Genomic DNA, 18300 nt, shown 5'->3' on the forward strand with positions numbered 1-18300 from the left:
AGAGGGCAGCAAATCTCTATCATCTACTTGATGCACAATCTCAATTTGAACATTTTTAAATTGTGGAACTCAAATATTTGTGAGAAAATTCAGAAAATAAATTGATGGATTGGAATAAAAATATATTTACTAGATACCATAACATGTCAGTAGGAAGGACGTCTGATTTGTTTTCAGTTGGAAGCTGGGATATTGCTTAAACTTTTATTCTTTCTTACATGAGAGTATAGTATCTCTATAGCATACTTTTTCTTAAAATTAATCATTAAAAAAAATATATTCTAGCTAATCTAATGTAACATAGCTAACTGGTTCTACTTGTCTCCAAAGCACTATCCTACCCACTATACTAAGGAATCAAGTCAGGCAAGAATGCTCTGATGTAATTTGCTCATTCACTCAGATTCAAAATAGGTGGGTAGCAGGAGTGCTACTTTGCTTTTGGTCATTTGGAGAAAGAAACAATCTATATTTAATAAGAGCAATAATACTTGCATATATAGTGCCTTATCACAGCAAAGTACTGTATCACACAATTAAAGTAATATTGAATTCCAATTACTGTTGTTATGTAGGCAGATGACATTTAATATAGATGTCATGTTATACTTGTGGTTAGGGCTAATGCCAGCAGGATTGTATGTGTGTACCATACATGATTCTGGACTAAAGCCTGTTGAGTGGGAAAGATACCAAGGTGTTATATTAAGAGTATCCAAAGGTTCACGACCAGTGCCACAAGGCTATAGTAAATAGAGTATTAGGAAGTATTGCTAGGACGATCCAATATAAAACAAAAAGCACCAGTTGTTAGGCCTCATCTAGTATACTGTGTCCTGTTTTGGACCCCTCATGATGGGTGATGTAGAGGCCCTAGAAATGGTTCAGAGGAGGGCTATTTGATTGATACCTAGTTTAAAAACCCTCAGCTACCACAATAGGCTTATAGAGCTGGGTCGTTTTAGTCTCAAAACATAGCCTTTGGGGAGCTCTTACTGAGATATTTAAAATAATGAAGGGACTAAACTGTGTCCATGTGGATCGACTATTTGAATTGGATAGGTTAGGGGAAACCAGGAGACATGCTTATTAGTTACGTAAGCAAAGAACTAGGTTAGATGAGTGAGTTATTGATCTTTGGAACAAATTGCCAGTTTGCACAGATCACTGCAAATGTTCAAAAAGAGCTGCATGAGTTCCTGGCTGTGGCTGATATCACTGTGTACAAAAGGTAGGTGGGACATTGGGTGATGTCACTGTTCTCCCCCAAATCTCTGCAATCCAGGTGGGCCCTCCTTCTGCTGGGTGTTGGGAAGGTACGCTTAGTGAAACCACATACTTCTGCCAACCCTACACCAGGTCCCAACTGAGGGCAGAATGTGAGAACTTCTGACAGAGAATCCTTAACCCCCAGCCACATCCCTCACCTTGATGGCCTTATAGGGGCTGGAGGAGGCTCTACCTCTATCTATATATATAAAGCGGTACTTCTGTCATTCTGTCTATCTGTCTGTCATTTCCTGTGCGTGTTTCGGGTATACACTCAAAAGTTACAGGGCGTACCTACGCGCGCGTTACCGCCAAAGAAAGCTTACGCTTCAGAGACGGTTTTAAGCGTATTTACTTTTCACAAACGGACACAGACATCGCCCCAAAGCCTACCACTCGATTTAAACCGCCTGCCCCAAAACAGCCCCGGCAACGCCGGGCTCCCTAGTAAGGCCATAATAGGAATCCTCAACATAAGGTCGCAATGTTACATATCTAGATTCTGGTCGTGTTTGCAGCTGTTTCCTGCCAAACTCCAGCCAAAGTTGTAGGAGTCTGCTGGAATGGCCATGGATCTTTGGCCATAAATTGTTTGGCAGAAAAATGCAAACTGTAATGTTTAGGTGTGAGGATTGCTTCAAGCATCAGCTGTACCTATGCTGTCCAAATAAATAATCTTGTTTAGACCAAGATATTGTCATGCAGAAAGTTATTCCCTAATAGTTTCCTCTCACTGAGTGTAAAATACATTCAATGAGCTTTCTGGAAAGTCTCCCTTAGAAATCAGAGCTTCAAGAGTATATGTCCAGTTTGATACAAAGAGCTGTTGAGTTTCAAATTGATCTACACTTGTTTTGGCTTTAGGAGGCTAAAGCACATTTGATATCTGTCTCTTTACACACATTTCTTCCTCCTTAAAATCTCACTGGGTTTAATTCAAGACCCATCCTTTAAATCCAGGACCTCAAAAGTATGAAACGCCTTACTCAATGTTCCATAACTTTTATATTTTAAGCTTTGCTGATACCTAAACACTTCAGGGAGGATTTTCCTCGCAAGTTATGCCAGTTTTCCAATACAACTCTGGCTGGGGTAGAAAATTGGGTGGGGACACATCTTGCTTCAAGCCTCCACAGGCCACCAGGCACACCTATCCAAAATGGAGCAGGTGTGACCAGATAAGGCAGGAATGACAGTGATACCATATGTCGCATTTCATGTCATTATTGCCATAGCATTGATGGATGTAAGGGGGGTCTGTGTACAGCAGGCGTTGCTGGGGCCGATGGAGGTCTTTTAAAAATGAAAAGATCCACTTCATGAAGTGCAATTGATCAGGATTCTCACTCCCATACCAGCACTTTGTGCCAAATCTAACAGAAACCAGACACCCTGGAGGAGGATGGCCACTTTGAGCTGCTCAGTTGTCCAAGTCTTATAACATTAGGGACTTTCCACACACCCTTATTCAGCACCAGATGATACAAAGCTAGGTGGGACAGTAAGCTGCGAGGAGAACACAAAGGGCAGGATTTTCATTCAGGAGTTGGGTTGGAGGCGGGACTACAACGTTCGGGTTGTAGTCCCGCCTTCATCGAGATGCGGCCAATCCACGCGATTTTAACTTGATTGACCTTGTTGAGCCCACCCAGCAGGCTCAGCAGGCCAATTAAGGGCCACCCGGCAACAGGTGACATCACAGACTGAAATTTTATCTGTCAAGAGGTTTTGACAGATGAAATATCAGTGTTTGAAAGCTGTTTGAAGCTGTCAAACACTGACAGTCTTACTTCTAACCTGAGTCCTTCTCCACAGACCCAGTTAGAAGTCTCTCCCGCACAGAAAGCTGAAGGCTGTCACTTTTGACAGTTCGCAGCCATTCTGCTTTCTGTGCCGGTGAGATGAGGGACTCCCGGGACCTAAAGGAAGGAAGGCTGAAAAGGTCATTTAAACTTCTTTAAATCACTTTAGACACACCAAACACACTTACCTTTGCACTCATGCACACATCACTCACCTGAACACCGACATCTCGACCCCTCCAAGTCCTTCAACTCAACGGCCCGCCTCCTCTAACTTGGCGTGGTTTGGAGCCATTGGGAATCCCACATTTCAACCTTAAAAATAGGAATTAGGCTAAAAACTGCCTGTTAACAGGCAGTTAATTGGCACTAATACCTTCCCGCCTCGGGTAGGCGGGTCCCAGTGCGGGGCAGGTACCCGCCTCCTTTGAAACTGGCATGGAGGCGGATTTGGGTGCGGGATGGGGTCGGGACCCCGATTTTGGGATTTTAACCCCCCACATGCCTCCAATCCCACGACCCAATGAAAATCCTGCCCAAAGAGTCTGCAAAGGGATATAGACTAAGTGCGTGGGCAGTAAGGTGGCAGATGGAGTATAATGTAGGGAAATGTGAGGTTATTCACTTTGGTAGGAAGAATAAAAAAACATTTTTTTAAATGGTGAGAAACTTTCAAATGTTGGTGTTAAGAGAAATTTGGGTGTCCTCATGCAAGAAACATAGAAAGTTAGCATGCAGGTACAGCAAGCAATAAAGAAGGCAAATGGCATGTTGGCCTTTATTGCAAGGGAGTTGGAGTACAAGAGTAAGGAAGTCTTGCTACAGTTGTACAGGGCCTTGGTGAGACCACACCTGGAGTACAGTGCACAGTTTTGGTCTCCTTATCGGAGGAAGGGTATACTTGCCTTGGAGGCGGTGCAACAAAGGTTCACTAGACTGATTCCTATGATGAGATTGTGTAGAATGGGCCTATACTCTCTGGAGTTTAGAAGAATGAGAGGTGATCTCATTGAAACATACAAGATTCTGAAGGGGATTGACAGGGTAGATGCCAAGAGGTTGTTTCTCCTGGGTGGAGTGTCTAGAACTAGGGGGCATAGTCTCAGGATAATGGGTAGGCCATTTAAGACTGAGGAGGAATTTCTTCACTCAGAGGGTTATGAATCTTTGGAATTCACTGCCCAAGAGGGCTGTGAATGCTGAGTCTTTGAGTATATTCAAAGGCGGAGATAGATAGATTTTTGGACTCTAGGGGAATCAAGGGATATGGAGATTGGGCAGGAAAGTGGAGTTGAGGTCAATGATCAGCCATGATCTTATTGAATGATGGAGCAGGCTCGAGGGGCTGTATGGCCTACTCCTGCTCTTATTTCTTACGTTCTTAGAAAGGAACTCAATGGAAAAAGTTTGCATTGTGTACCTGAGTTTAATGTTTCTTGCCCTGGTATTTACCCTCAAAACTATGGGCCATGAACTAGTTTGTTGATGTGACAAACCATGATTCTGTTCTGTCCACATATTTGTTTAGTAGCCATCCTTCAACAGTTTAGTTCCTGCTAATCCAAAGTTCAAGTCCATTGTGTGACAGGTGCTGTATGGCATGTGACAGGTGCTGTATGCCGTGTCCCATGCTCCTTGGCACCAGCGCCAAGACCTCTTCAGGTGGCCTCCTCACCCTGTGGGAAAGGAGCCAGTCAGATGGTAGTGACTGCAGGGACCTTCAACTGCAGTGCAGGGAAAATTCTGATACTTATCAATATATTTTAATAAAAACTTAATACAAATAAAATAAATTGTGGTTAAGACAATGAAATACCAATAATTTAAACTGATGAGAAACATTCCAAAGAGCTTCTGCTGATGAGAAAAAAAGTAAAAGGTGCACCTAGAGTGATGGATTATGGGATAGATCTTAAGAATTAGTGCTTCCAGCGCAGAAGTGCGTATGACAGGATTGGTTGCCAAGAGATCAAGCCTGGAGGTCAGCAGACTCTGCACAATTTTCTGTCCATTGGTTTTAATTTTATCTGGACGTGCTGATCTCTGGGTCTGAATTCCTGCTATGTGCCAGGAACTATATAATTCATAAAATCTAAGCCATATACAAATGTCAAGTGGTGGGGTGGAGGGGAGGAAAAAGATGACCTGGTCTGACCATGAGCAAAATTTTAAAAAGGACACTGTGCCTAGGTGATTTTCTACTAAGTTCCTCTTCTAGCATGGATGATAAATCAGTAATACCAACTTTCTTTTATGAATTGTCATTAGGCACTTTGGTTATTCTGCAAGATTTTTTTGTACAAAGAAAAATATATTTTGATTTTTAACGAGTATCACGCCATCTTTAAGAAAGTACATTACCAAACACTGAAAAAAACTCAACAAAATTGGGCTTCACAAAGCTGCACAGGATTGTTTTGAATTAAAATACTGCTTCTAGAAGGCACAGTGGTTTATTTTTATCTACCAGGGCATTCCATTAGTGGAATAGGTGCAATGACATCCATCTGGGAAAGGATGTACAAACACTTTTATCAAGCTCTTCAGCTCAATTTACATTGTGCAGAGGACAAGCTATTCTGGTAGGCTTATTGCCAAGAATCAATTCTAATGGCACAGAATCAGATGCAGGTAACCAGGAATATAAAAGCAGGTACTAGAAAAGGTCAGCAAAATTACAGCCACCACCGAAGGCCATTAGTAACTACTCTACTTTCCATTTCCTTTTTAAACCCTTAACATTAATACATTTTCTGTTCACATCTGTAGCTCCTTACTATTTATTTTATGCACTAGTGGCTCAAATTAAACAAATGTAACTTAGTTAACAGCACACATTTTGAGAGAAATTCATTGTGGATTATTACAACCAAAAGTTGTAATTGATAAAACACAATGGCCTAGAAATTCAGTTCGGACGCTCTTGCGGCGCTAAAGTCGGGCGCTCGGCAAATTTAGCGGCCACCGGAAAGTGCAGGCGACCTCGCCGAAATTCAGTAGATTTGGCCAACTTTTTGGCCGAGCGCTGCAATAGGCGTTGGAACCCTGTGTTCAGGCGCTAATCCAGCGATGCGGCCTGATAACGCCGATTCCGGGCGCAGCGCAGGTGCGATCATGTGCTGAGTGTCAGCAGACACCCCGACGCCGGCCAGCTCTTAAAGGGGGAAGGGTCAACTTTGACTGCAGCCACGCCCTGCATGCTGTAGCCCTGCAACTAGGCCTCAGCACTGGTTGTGTCCCAAATCAACGCCTGGAGGTAATGGAGAGGGCCCGTGAAAGAGCCCAGCGGTTCTCTGACCATGCGCTGGGTGTGCTCCTTCATGGGGTACGCAAGAGAAGACGGGTCGTGTGCCCGGCTAGTGGCAGGAAGGCTCCCAGGAGCAAGTTCAGGGAGGCCTGGACCAAAATTGCCCGGAGGGTCTCCTCCAACTCCGATGTTCCCAGGAGTGCGGACCAGTGCCGCAAGAAATACAATGACCTATGTCGGCTGGTCAAGGTGAGTACCCTTTCCAGTGTCCCCCTCATCCTTGCATGTGCACCTCCCATTAGGGCCAAAGGGACATCAAAGGTCTAATGCCCAGCCCTCCTCCCGCTGCAATGGCACTTGCATGTTAATCAATAGCTCTTTCTGCACTTATCACACTGTCCAAGCTATTCCACCATGGGAGGCCTCACACACAGCAACAGGGCACCACACTGTCCAAGCTATTCCACCATGGGAGGCCTCACACACAGCAACAGGGCACCACACTGTCCAAGCTATTTCACCATGGGAGGCCTCACACACAGCAACAGGGCACCACACTGTCCAAGCTATTCCACCATGGGAGGCCTCACACACAGCAACAGGGCATCACACTGTCCAAGCTATTCCACCATGGGAGGCCTCACATACAGCAACAGGGCACCACACTGTCCAAGCTATTCCACCATGGGAGGACTCACACACACCAACGGGGCACCACACTGTACTTAGACGCCCTCCTTTCTCTTGCAGGCCAAGCTGGCGAGGAATGCCAGGAGCCTGCGTGTCACTGGTGGAGGCCCTCGCGATTACCAGGAGCTAACGGTTCTGGAAGAGAGGGTGGCCCGACTCCTGCGTCACCCGGTGACTGGGCCTGTGGCGCTCGGCGACGCAGACCCTATACTGGAACCCACTGGTAAAGACAGGACCGGGTGCACCTCTCTCCTTGCCCTCGCGCATCAGATCTACATCCTTCCCCACTGGCCGAAAAATGCGCATAATGCACCAGTGCGGCCTCCCTCGCTGTCGGCCTGTCCTCACTCTAAAGCTACACTTGTGCCTTCCTGCTTTCAGCTGGTGAGGAGGAGGTGCTCCCTGAAGCCCACACAGCCAGGCCCTCGGAGGAGGAGGACGTCGAGGAGCAGCAGGAAGGCGCCACCTCGGGGGAACCCTCCTCCGCTCCAGGAGATGGCAATGAAGGGGAGACGTCTGGCGTGCCGGAGAGCCAGGGGGAGGCGGGGGAGGGGAGCCCCGAACCTGGTCCCAGTGGCATGGACGCACGCGGCAAGGCTCCGGCGGCACGCCAGCCTTCTGCCCAGAGGGGGGAGGCGGTGGAGGGGAGGGCAGAACCTGCTCCCAGTGGCGTGGCCGCACGCGGCAAGGCTCCGGCGGCACGCCAGCCTTCTGCCCAGAGGGGGGAGGCGCCCTCCAGTCCGGACTCAGACGTCGCCCAGGAGGTGCGCCTCCTGGACGAGATGTCGGCGGCGTCGGAGCGGCGGCACGTCGAATTCATGGAGGTGGTGGCACAGATGCCTCACGCCATCGAAAGCCTCGCACAAAGTGTGGTGGCTTTCGGCCAATCCCAGGCCAGGGGGCTGGAGCAAATCGCAGCAGCGCACGCCAGGGGGGGTGGACCTCCTTGTGGCAGCGCATGAGAGGGGGGTGCAACAACTCGAGGCAGCGCAGCACGCCAGTCGCCAGCTGAGAGGTGCTGGGCAGACAATGGCACTGCAGATGCGGGCACATGCCGGCGCAGTTGGGGCACTGACTTCTGCCACCCTCGCACTGGCGCGGAGGCGTCGCCAGGCCAGCCGCCGCCCTGCTGCCGCACACCGGTCTGGCGACCAACAGTTTGGCGCGCTTGCTCCCCGGCCAGGCCGCCCGAGTGCACGTGTGTCTGGCGAGCAGCGCTCGCCTGGCATCACCCACCTTGTCCCCATTGGTGCAGGCGAGCCTGCCACTCCCCCAGCCAGGGTGCAAGGAGCTGCTGCAGGCAGTGAAGAGGGCCACCCACAGCTGCAGCAGCCACCAGCCGGCCCCTCCCGGGCCCGCCCTCGTGTAGGCCGACCCCCAAGGGCATCTGGCGAGATGCCTTGTCGCCCTGAAGATCCTTCCCCCAGCCTCGCCACAGCCTCACGGCCCAGCTTGAGGCGCAGCAGCAGGACGGGCCGGGGCAAAAGACGGCTGTCGACGGACTCGCCCTCTCGCCACACCGAATAGAGTGTGGTGAGCGAGGGTTTGGGTGATGCGGGGGCTTCTGTTCTGGGGGGCATTATGTTGTTTGGTTTTATGGGGGTGTTTGTGTTGTGGGGGGGGCTTGTTTTTGTTAGGCCAGTGAGGAAGGCCATTTGGATGTTGATGTTTTGTTAGTCCTCCCCAGGTTTTGGGAGTGACAGAAGTTTGTGACTGTTTTTTGGGGGTCTTCTCTGTTTTGCTCTTCCATGTGGGAAGGGCCCTGAGTTTTTGAAATAAAGATGTTTATTTATTCACCATGTGCAGGTGTCATGTTTCAAGTGGTTGTTGGGTTAACCGGCTGAGGGCTTGCGGAGCAGCTGCCTTCAGCTGCGTTCAGTGGCCCAGGCCATTCCCTGACAGGGGGCCTAGAAGTGTCGAGCAATAAGCCCCCGGCGGACGGCCCTTGGACCTTGTCACTCCCTCCTGGCCTGGTGCTCCTCCTCCTCAGGGTCCTCCTGAGGTGGTGGGGCAATGTCAGGTGGCAGTGCCTGAGTCCTGCGGATAGCCAGGTTGTGGAGCATGCAGCACACCACGACGAACTGGGAGACTCTATCCGGCGAATACTGAAGAGACCCGCCCGAACGATCCAGGCAACGGAACCGTTGCTCGAGGACGCCTATCGTTTGCTCTATTAGGTTCCTTGTGGCTTGATGGCTTTCGTTGTATGCCAGCTCCGCTGGGGTCCTGGGCGCGTGGAGCGGGGTCATGAGCCATGTGCACAAAGGGTAGCCCTTGTCCCCGATAAGCCATCCCCTTGGTGGAGGCTGTGCCTGGAACATGTCAGCCACAGTAGTCTGGCGCAGGATAAAGGCATCGTGGCTGCTTCCTGGGAAGCGGGCATTGACAGCTAGGATGCGCTGCCTGTGGTCACACACCAGCTGCACATTTAGGGAATGGTAGCCCTTCCGGTTGCGGTATTGCTCGGCATTGTGGATAGGTGCCCGCATAGCCACATGCGTGCAGTCAATGGCGCCCTGCACCATGGGGAAGGCCGCGATCCTGGCAAATCCGACTGCACGCTGCTCCTGCTTGTGTTGGGTCATGGGGAAGGAGATGAATTGGTGCCTCCTCGCGAAAAGTGCTTCGGTGACCTGTCGGATGCAGCGATGCGCGGCGAACTGGGAGATGTTCGCAATGTCCCCAGCAGCGGCTTGGAAGGAGCCGCTTGCATAAACGCTGAGAGCCACCGTGACCTTCACTTCCACCGAGAGAGACGTCCTGGACATGAGCTGTGGCTGCAAATCTGCGTGAAGCAGCTGGCAGATCTCTCCAACCACCTCCCTTCTGAAGCGCAGCCTCTTAACACAATGCGCCGCAGTCATGGTGAGATATGAGACCTGCTCCCGGTATTGCCTGACTGGGTAAGGCCTACGTTGGCGACGCCTAATGGCCCCTCTGCGTCTAGGCATGCCTGGCCCTCTCTCAAAGCGTCTGCGAGCCCTTCGCACAAAATGTAGCAACTGAGGGTTGGCCCCCCATGCAGCCCCCATTACAAAGTTCCAAACAGCAAAATCACAAGGATGCAAATGTCAAAGCACTGGCTAGAAGCCAAAAATACCTCTCCTATGGTGTCCGAAATCAGTAATCTCTGTGCCTTGCTCTCTGTGCAGAAATCCAAAGCAGTAAAGTCATTGCAGCGAAATGGCTGGCTTTTATGGGTGAGTGGATGTGCCCTTTAATTAGCGCTCCCCGAATCCCACAGGGCCTCTGTTAAGTTCCATTTCACAGTTCTTAGCAGCACCACGCCCACATCGGCCGGGCGCCACTGAATTTCCGGTTTGGGGCGCACAAACGGCGTTGCACGACGAAATGACGTCATAAGATGCGCGCGCAGCTGAGCGGGCGCTAACACTTTGCGCCGGCGCTAAATCCCACCTGAATTTTGGCGTAGGCGCAGATCCGGCGGTGCCCGGGGGCTAAGTGGCTAGCGCCGGAAATCTGGTGCTAACGGCTGGCGCAAACAGCTGAATTTCTAGGCCAATGGGTACAAACTGCTTTAAAAAGGTACAACATTTAGTTTGAAAAAAATTAAACTGACCTTTTAATTATTAGAGACAGAAGATTGAAATTAATACTTCAATGCTTTAAAAATAAATTCAATACTATTTGCTGTCATCCTGAAGTAAACCCAACATGGTGTAGACAGGTAGTGTATATTTGTAGTAAGAAAACTCCACATAGCCCAATTAGAGGTCAGAGGTAGCTGTTGAAATGCATGGTTCCTCTCTTCACAGTAACTTTAATCAATGTGAAAGGTAAGCACGATTAAAAACAGAAATACAGTGTGATAAATACCATTTGCTGTCTGACAAATAACCATAACATTCCAATAGGCAGCAAAACATTAGATTCATTTATTTGAATATTCAAAAAGGAGATTTTCATTTCAGTACCAAAAAATGCCTTTGTTCTGAAAAGCTGCTCACATTGTTCTAACCTCAATATTAATGCACAAAGTTAATACAAAGAAGCTATTCCATTTGCATTTTGAGTTCACAGGTTCAGCATAGGCATGATAAAGAGTCACCAGTGCATTTTTGCCATGGAACTTCTGCATCCCAGTATGTGCAAGACATACTGGCAAATTTACAGCCAGTTGTTCATTCTTTTACATTTACAACTAACTGCTAGGCACCACTTATAATAATGGTAACTAACAGAACCAGACAAATGCAGACGCTTATACTTTGCACCGGTGTCCAAAGAGTGGGATGGAAGTGAAAGCTGAATTCAACTGCAGCTAAAAAAACTCAAGCTGATAATTTCCCTAGTTGTGTCTTTCACCTATGCCCCCCGCCCCCACCCAAAAAAGTGATAAACTGCCTCTTCTGCAAGACTCCTGTCATACCACAAGTCACCATTTTCCCCTCTTTGATTACTTTTTTTTTTGACTTGGAACCCTGAAGGACCTTTCTTCTCTCACCCAAACAAGAGGCCTGTATGTTGAACCCCTGGCCAAGGGTATACAATGCCATGTACTCGAAAACACAGATTGCACCACAGAAAAGAATGAACTTGGATTTATATTGCACCTTTCACAACCTCAGGACGTCACAAAGTGTTTTTATTTACAGAAAATGCATTATCTTTTGAAGAGTAGTCACTGTTGTAAAGTAGGAAACGCAGCAGCCAATTTGCGCAAAGCAACGTCCCATGGCTAGCAATTAGATAAATGACCAGATAATTTTTTTTTTTTTTTTAAGTGATGTTGGTTCAGGGATATGTATTGGCCATGAGGGGGAACACCCCTGTTCTTTGAAATTATGCTCAAGTTTCTGGCTGATGGATGCTGACTGAGGGGACTGGTGACACTAAATGATATTCTGGTTTATATTTACCATGAAGGAAAATAAAATATTGCCATCTGCAAAATCACCCATGGGTCCAAAAGCTTAGTTCTAGCCCAGGCACTGATGCAACAGGATACAGGTTCAAGCCTATAACTCCCACAATGGCAAGTTTCCAGTTCAATCGGGCAGAGAAAAAACACACAATATAGTCAAAGGATTAAATAACTGCAAACCTACATATGTTGGCCTTACTTCCCCCTCCCCATTCTCGTTCTGTAAATTAATCATTCATTTCACACATGGCTGTTACCTTTTGTCTGGTAAATACTGGCCAATTCATGAACTCATTGCAGTTTCTATGCACTTAGTTGATAACAACAATATGGTGTATGTTTGAATGCTCTATACAAGTCTACAGTCCATAGTTCACCATCAGTTCATTACCCACCATGCGTCATTTTCTTGGCAGTCTGCTTCTATCCAAAAGGACCACGGTTTGATTGTGAATATTGCTTGATCCAGCTTGAATCGTCCACTTTTTAACATCTTTCTTCAAATATGATGATCGAATTTAGCCAAGCTCTTGGGCACACTGCTGGGAATGCACCAGTCATCTGCTTCAGTACTACTTTTGTAATGTTTCCAAGCAGACTTATTAAAAACAGGCAATCTCTCCACTGAATCTGTAGATAAAGCCTATTAAAATAATTGTTAAAGTAAACAATTATATGCAAAAGTTTCTCCCAAATTAAAACATTTAAAACAATACATCACATAGGCCACTATAGTTTTTCAGTGCCCACAAGAATCCTGTTTTTTAAAAAAAGGGATAAGAGTTTGTACCGGATGTAGTGATCAATAGCATGTCATTCTATAGTGGACACCAGGTGGAGCCGTAGAGCTGTATATAGCTGTATGTATAAGACTACACTACCCAGCTATATATTATATTAAGACTACATTACCCATGAGGCTAGGCTACCCACAAGGCAGCAGTCAAGATGGAAGCCTCTACAAGATGCTGTACAAGTCCACATGTGCTCAATAAAATAACTAGCAAAAGCTAGCTGTGTTCATAATAAGAATGTCTATTTATTAATGAACATAACACCAGTGACTGAAAAAAAAGCAAAAAAGTTACATAATCTAAAACAGAAGTATGTCAGGTATCTTTTAAGTGAACCCTAAATTAAGATAACATTTTGATGGTGCACAGAATGTTTGACACTCCAGCTGAACACTAGGAAACCATGACCAAACTAGAGTGGAAAGAACATAAGAACATGAGAAATAGTAGGAGTGATGCGCTATCAACAATACCAAAGACTACGAAATGGACTTATATGAAGTAGGCTTTTATTGACTAAGAACTAGAGCATGCCTCTGCTAGTGAATCCATCCTAAGAGCTCCCGGGGGAAGGGTGGTGAGTCACCTTTATACCCGGGCTTAGGGGTGGAGCCAGGGGCTGAGACATGCCTGGACTTGTACAGGGTTAACAGTGGTTTACCACACAGGCATGTACAGGTTAACAGTGGTTTACCACATTCACCCCTCGTTTAAAAAAGAGTCCGGCGGGGTGAAGTGTTTCAAAAGTTCGTATACGAAAGTCCCTCCGGGGGTCTTGTCTGCCGTAATGATCTTCGTGGTGCCGGTTGCGGCGGTTCTTTGCCCGCGGCCGCTTCTCGCGTGGGACGGAGCACTGGCGTGTCGTCCTCTCGGGGTAGGGATGGCACCGGCATGTCGTCAGTTCGTGGTAGACACCCCGGTGGTGCGTCGTGGGTAGTGGTGGTGGGTGGAGGTAGTGGATGGTGATCGATGGTGTTTCGGGTGGTACCTGAGGGTGCGAGGTCTCGAATTGAGACTGTGTCCTCCTGCCCGTCAGGATACGCCACGTAGGCGTACTGTGGGTTGGCATGGAGGAGGTGAACCTTTTCGGCCAGGGGGTCCGTCTTATGGCTCCTCACGTGTTTCCTGAGCAGGACGGGTCCCGGAGACGTCAGCCATGGCGGTAGTGATGTCCCCGAGGTGGATTTCCTGGGGAAGACGAACATCTTCTCGTGAGGGGTGGCGTTTGTGGCAGTACAGAGCAGTGATCGTATGGAGTGGAGCGCATCGGGGAGGACATCTTGCCAGTGGGAGATTGGGAGGCCCTTGGATTTTAGGGCGAGCATGGCGGTCTTCCACACCGTTGCGTTCTCCCTCTCTACCTGTCCGTTACCCCGGGGGTTGTAGCTGGTAGTCCTGCTCATGGCTATGCCCTTCTCGAGCAGGTACTGGCGCAGCTCATCGCTCATGAACGATGAGCCCCTGTCGCTGTGGATGTAATTGGGGAAGCCAAATATGGCGAACAGATTGTGGAGGCACCTGATGACTGTGGCGCTGGTCATGTCCAGGCAGGAGATGGCGAAGGGGAAACGGGAGTACTCGTCAATAATATTGAGGAAGTACGTGTTGCGGTCAGAGGAGGGAAGGGGCCCCTTGAAATCGACGCTGAGACGTTCGAAGGGGCGGGTGGCTTTAATCAGGTGTGCCCTGTCTGGCCTATAAAAATGCGGTTTGCATTCGGCGCAGACCTGGCAGTTCCTGGTCATGGTCCTGACCTCCTCGATGGAGTAAGGCAGGTTGCGAGCTTTAATAAAGTGGAAGAACCTGGTGACCCCCGGGTGGCAGAGATCATTGTGGAGGGTCCGTAGCCTATCGACTTGTGCGTTGGCACATGTCCCACGGGATAGGGCGTCTGGGGGCTCATTAAGTTTCCCGGGCCGGTATAAGATATCGTAGTTGTAGGTGGATAACTCAATCCTCCACCGCAATATCTTATCATTTTTGATTTTCCCCCTTTGTCTGTTGTTAAACATAAATGCTACTGACCGTTGGTCAGTGAGCAAGGTGAAACGTTTACCGGCCAGGTAATGCCTCCAGTGCCGTACAGCCTCCACTATCGCCTGGGCCTCCTTCTCGACTGAGGAGTGTCGAATTTCGGGGCCCTGGAGGGTCCGTGAAAAGAAGGCGACGGGTCTCCCCGCCTGGTTAAGGGTTGCGGCTAGGGCGAAGTCAGATGCATCGCTCTCCACTTGGAAAGGGATGGACTCATCCACTACGTGCATTGTGGCCTTCGCAATGTCCTCTTTTATGAGGGTGAAGGCCGCACGGGCCTCTGCCGTCAGGGGGTTGACTTGATGAGGGGCCGGGCTTTGTCCGCATAGTTGGGCACCCACTGGGCGTAGTAAGAGAAGAACCCTACGCATCTCTTCAGGGCTTTTAGGCAGTGGGGGGGGGGGGGGTAGTTCCAGGAGGGGGCGCATTCGGTCGGGGTCGGGGCCGATGACTCCGTTTTCCACCACGCAGCCAAGAATAGCGAGGCGCGCGGTGCGGAACATATATTTTTCTCTGTGGTATGTCAGATTCAGCCGTTGGGCCGTACGGAGGAATTTTTCTAGGTTGGCGTCGTGGTCCTGCCGGTCATGGCCGCAGATGGTGACGTTGTCTAGATAGGGGAAGGTGGCCTGCAGCGCGTTCTGGTCAACCATCCGGTCCATCTCCCTTTGGAAGACCGAGACCCCATTGGTGACGCCAAAGGGGACTCGGAGGAAGTGGTAGAGGCGACCGTCAGCCTCGAAGGCCGTGTACTGGCGGTCCTAAGGCCTGATGGGGAGTTGGTGGTATGCCGACTTCAGATCAATCGTCGAGAATACCCGGTATTGTGCTATCTGGTTGACCATGTCAGATATGCGGGGAAGTGGGTATGCGTCTAATTGCGTGTATCGATTGATCGTCTGGCTGTAATCAATAACCAGGCGCTGTTTTTCGCCGGTCTTTACTACCACCACTTGGGCTCGCCATGGGCTGGTGCTGCCCTCGATAATCCCTTCCCTCAGGAGTCTTTGTACTTCTGATTTAATAAAGCTCCTATCCCCGGCACTGTACCGCCTGCTTTTAGTAGCAATTGGCTTGCAGTCTTTGGCGAGGTTAGCGAACAACGGGGGGGGGGGGGGGGGGGGGTTTGACCTTCAGGGTGGACAGGCTGCATACTTTGCGCGGCGCCGTGTTTAAATTCTGCTGGCTGCAGACTGTAAGTGGGGGCAGGGGCCCGCCATATGCCATCGTGACGCTCTCCAGATGGCACTGGAAGTCTAATCCTAGCAGTACGGGAGCGCAGAGCTGTGGCAGGACAAGGAATTTAAACTCTCTGTACTCCACGCCGTTCACTGTCAGAGTCGCTACACAGTAGCCGCCGACGTCCGCCATATGGGACTTTGAGGCCATAAAGACCTGGTGGCGTGTGCGCATAACCGATAGGGAGTAGCGTCGCACCGTGTCGGGGTGGATGAAGCTCTCCGTGCTTCCGCAGTCGAAAAGGCAATTTGTGGCATGGCCATTTACCTTTACGTTCATCATGGACCTGGCTAGTTGATGGGGCCTAGATTGGTCCAGGGTGATGGAGGCCATCGTCGAGGTTGGTGGGTCGCTGTAGTATTCGCCCACGCCGAGGGCCTGGTCCCGAGATGGTGTCCAAGATGGCGGCTCCCCCTCGGCTGGTGGTGTCCAAAATGGCGGCCCGCACGGCTCACACGTGGTTGGTGGGGTCCAAAATGGCGGCCTGTACGGTTCACACGCGGCGCTGCTGGAATTGGGGGTCGATTTCGCCTTGCACACTCTCGCGTAATGGCCTTTCTTACCGCATTTGGAGCAGGTCGCGTCCTTTGCTGGGCATTGCTGTCTGGGGTGCTTGGCCTGGCCACAGAAGTAGCATTTCTGGCCTCTGGTCATTGCAGCTGTAGTTGGGCTGCTGGCGGCTTGTGGCCTTACCGGGTCCCAAGATGGCTGCTCCTGTGGCATCCACGTGGCCATCCGGTCAGGGGGGTAGGCGTCCATGTTCTGGAGGGCCACGTCTAACGAGTTAGCGAGGGCCACCGTCTTCTGCAGGTCGAGCCCCCTCTGTTCCAGCAGCCTCTGCCGAGTATAGTTGGACCTGATGCCGGCTACGTAGGCGTCTCGGATCAGGTCTTCCGTGCATTCCTTGGCCGTCACCGCTTTGCAATTACAGTCCCGGCCGAGGACTCTCAGTGCCAGTAAATATTCAGCGCCCGATTCCCCGGGGCGCTGTTTTCGGGTAGCCAGGAGGTGTCTGGCGTAGACCTCGTTAACAGGCCTCACGTATTGTTCCTTTAGCGTCGCGATGGCGGCCGCGTAAGTAGTGGCGTCTCGGATGATCGAGTAGACTCGGTGGCTCACCCGTGAGTTCAAGACAAGCCGTTTCGCGTCATCTGTAGTGACAGTAGTGCTGGAGGCCTCCAGGAAGGCTTCGAAACAGCTCAGCCAGTGTTCAAAGTTATTGGCTGCATCTGCTGCTTGAGGATCCAGGTCTAAACGTTCCGGCTTCAAGATTTGCTCCATGTTGAAAATTAGTCAATAAAATTGATGCGCTATCAACAATACCAAAGACTACGAAATGGACTTATATGAAGTAGGCTTTTATTGACTAAGAACTAGAGCATGCCTCTGCTAGTGAATCCATCCTAAGAGCTCCCGGGGGAAGGGTGGTGAGTCACCTTTATACCCGGACTTAGGGGTGGAGCCAGGGGCTGAGACATGCCTGGACTTGTACAGGGTTAACAGTGGTTTACCACACAGGCATGTACAGGTTAACAGTGGTTTACCACAAGGAGTAGGCGGCCATTTGGCCCCTCGAGCCTGTTCCGCCATTCAATAAGATCATGGCTGATCTTCTACCTCAACTCTACTTTCCTGCACTATCCCCATATCCCTTGATTCCCTTAATATCCAAAAATCTATCGATCTCTGTCTTGAATATACTCAACGACTGAGCCGCCACAGCCCTCTGGGGTAGAGAATTCCAAAGATTCACCACCACCTGAGTGAAGAAATTTCTCCTCATCTCAGTCCTAAATGGCCGACCCCTTATTCTGGAACTGTGGTTCTGGACTCCCCAGGCAGGGGAAACATCCTCCCTGCATTTACCCTGTCGAGCCCTGTAAGAATTTTGTATGTTTCAATGAGATCACCTCTTATTCCTCTAAACTCTATAGAATATAGGCCTAGTCTACTCAATCTCTCCTCATAGGACAATCCCCCCATCCCAGGAACCAGTTTGGTGAACTTTCGTTGCACTCCCTCTATGGCAAGTATATCCTTCCTTAGGTAAGGAGACCAAAACTGTACACAATACTCCAGGGTGTGGTCTCACCAGGGCCTTATATAATTGCAGTAAGACATCTTTACTCTTATACTCAAATCCTCGTGTAATAAAGGCAAACATACCATTTGCTTTCCTAATTGCTTGCTGTACCTGCATGGTAACTTTCAGTGATTTGTCTACAAGGACACCCAGGTCCTTCTGAACACCAACATTTCCCAATCTCTCACCATTTAAAATAGTCTCTGCTTTTCTAATTTCCTACTAAAGTGGATAACTTCACATTTCTCTACATTATATTC

At 49.3% G+C, this 18300-nt stretch overlaps 1 protein-coding gene across 1 annotated transcript in view; it reads right to left on the reverse strand.

Moving 5' to 3' along the window:
* Window positions 1-10736: 10736 nt before the first annotated feature.
* LOC147117375 (pyruvate dehydrogenase (acetyl-transferring) kinase isozyme 2, mitochondrial-like) overlaps window positions 10737-18300 on the reverse strand; it is a 114067-nt gene continuing 106503 nt past the window's right edge. The window contains exon 10 of the mRNA XM_085989360.1: window positions 10737-12536. Within this exon, the coding sequence (XP_085845486.1) occupies window positions 12393-12536 (144 nt within the window). The 3' untranslated portion in view covers window positions 10737-12392. The remainder of the gene's footprint in view (window positions 12537-18300) is intronic.

The sequence above is a fragment of the Somniosus microcephalus genome, chromosome 5 (assembly GCF_052327205.1).
Source record: "Somniosus microcephalus isolate GS21.2 chromosome 5, FLI_Smic_1.0, whole genome shotgun sequence".
Taxonomy (NCBI): domain Eukaryota; kingdom Metazoa; phylum Chordata; class Chondrichthyes; order Squaliformes; family Somniosidae; genus Somniosus; species Somniosus microcephalus.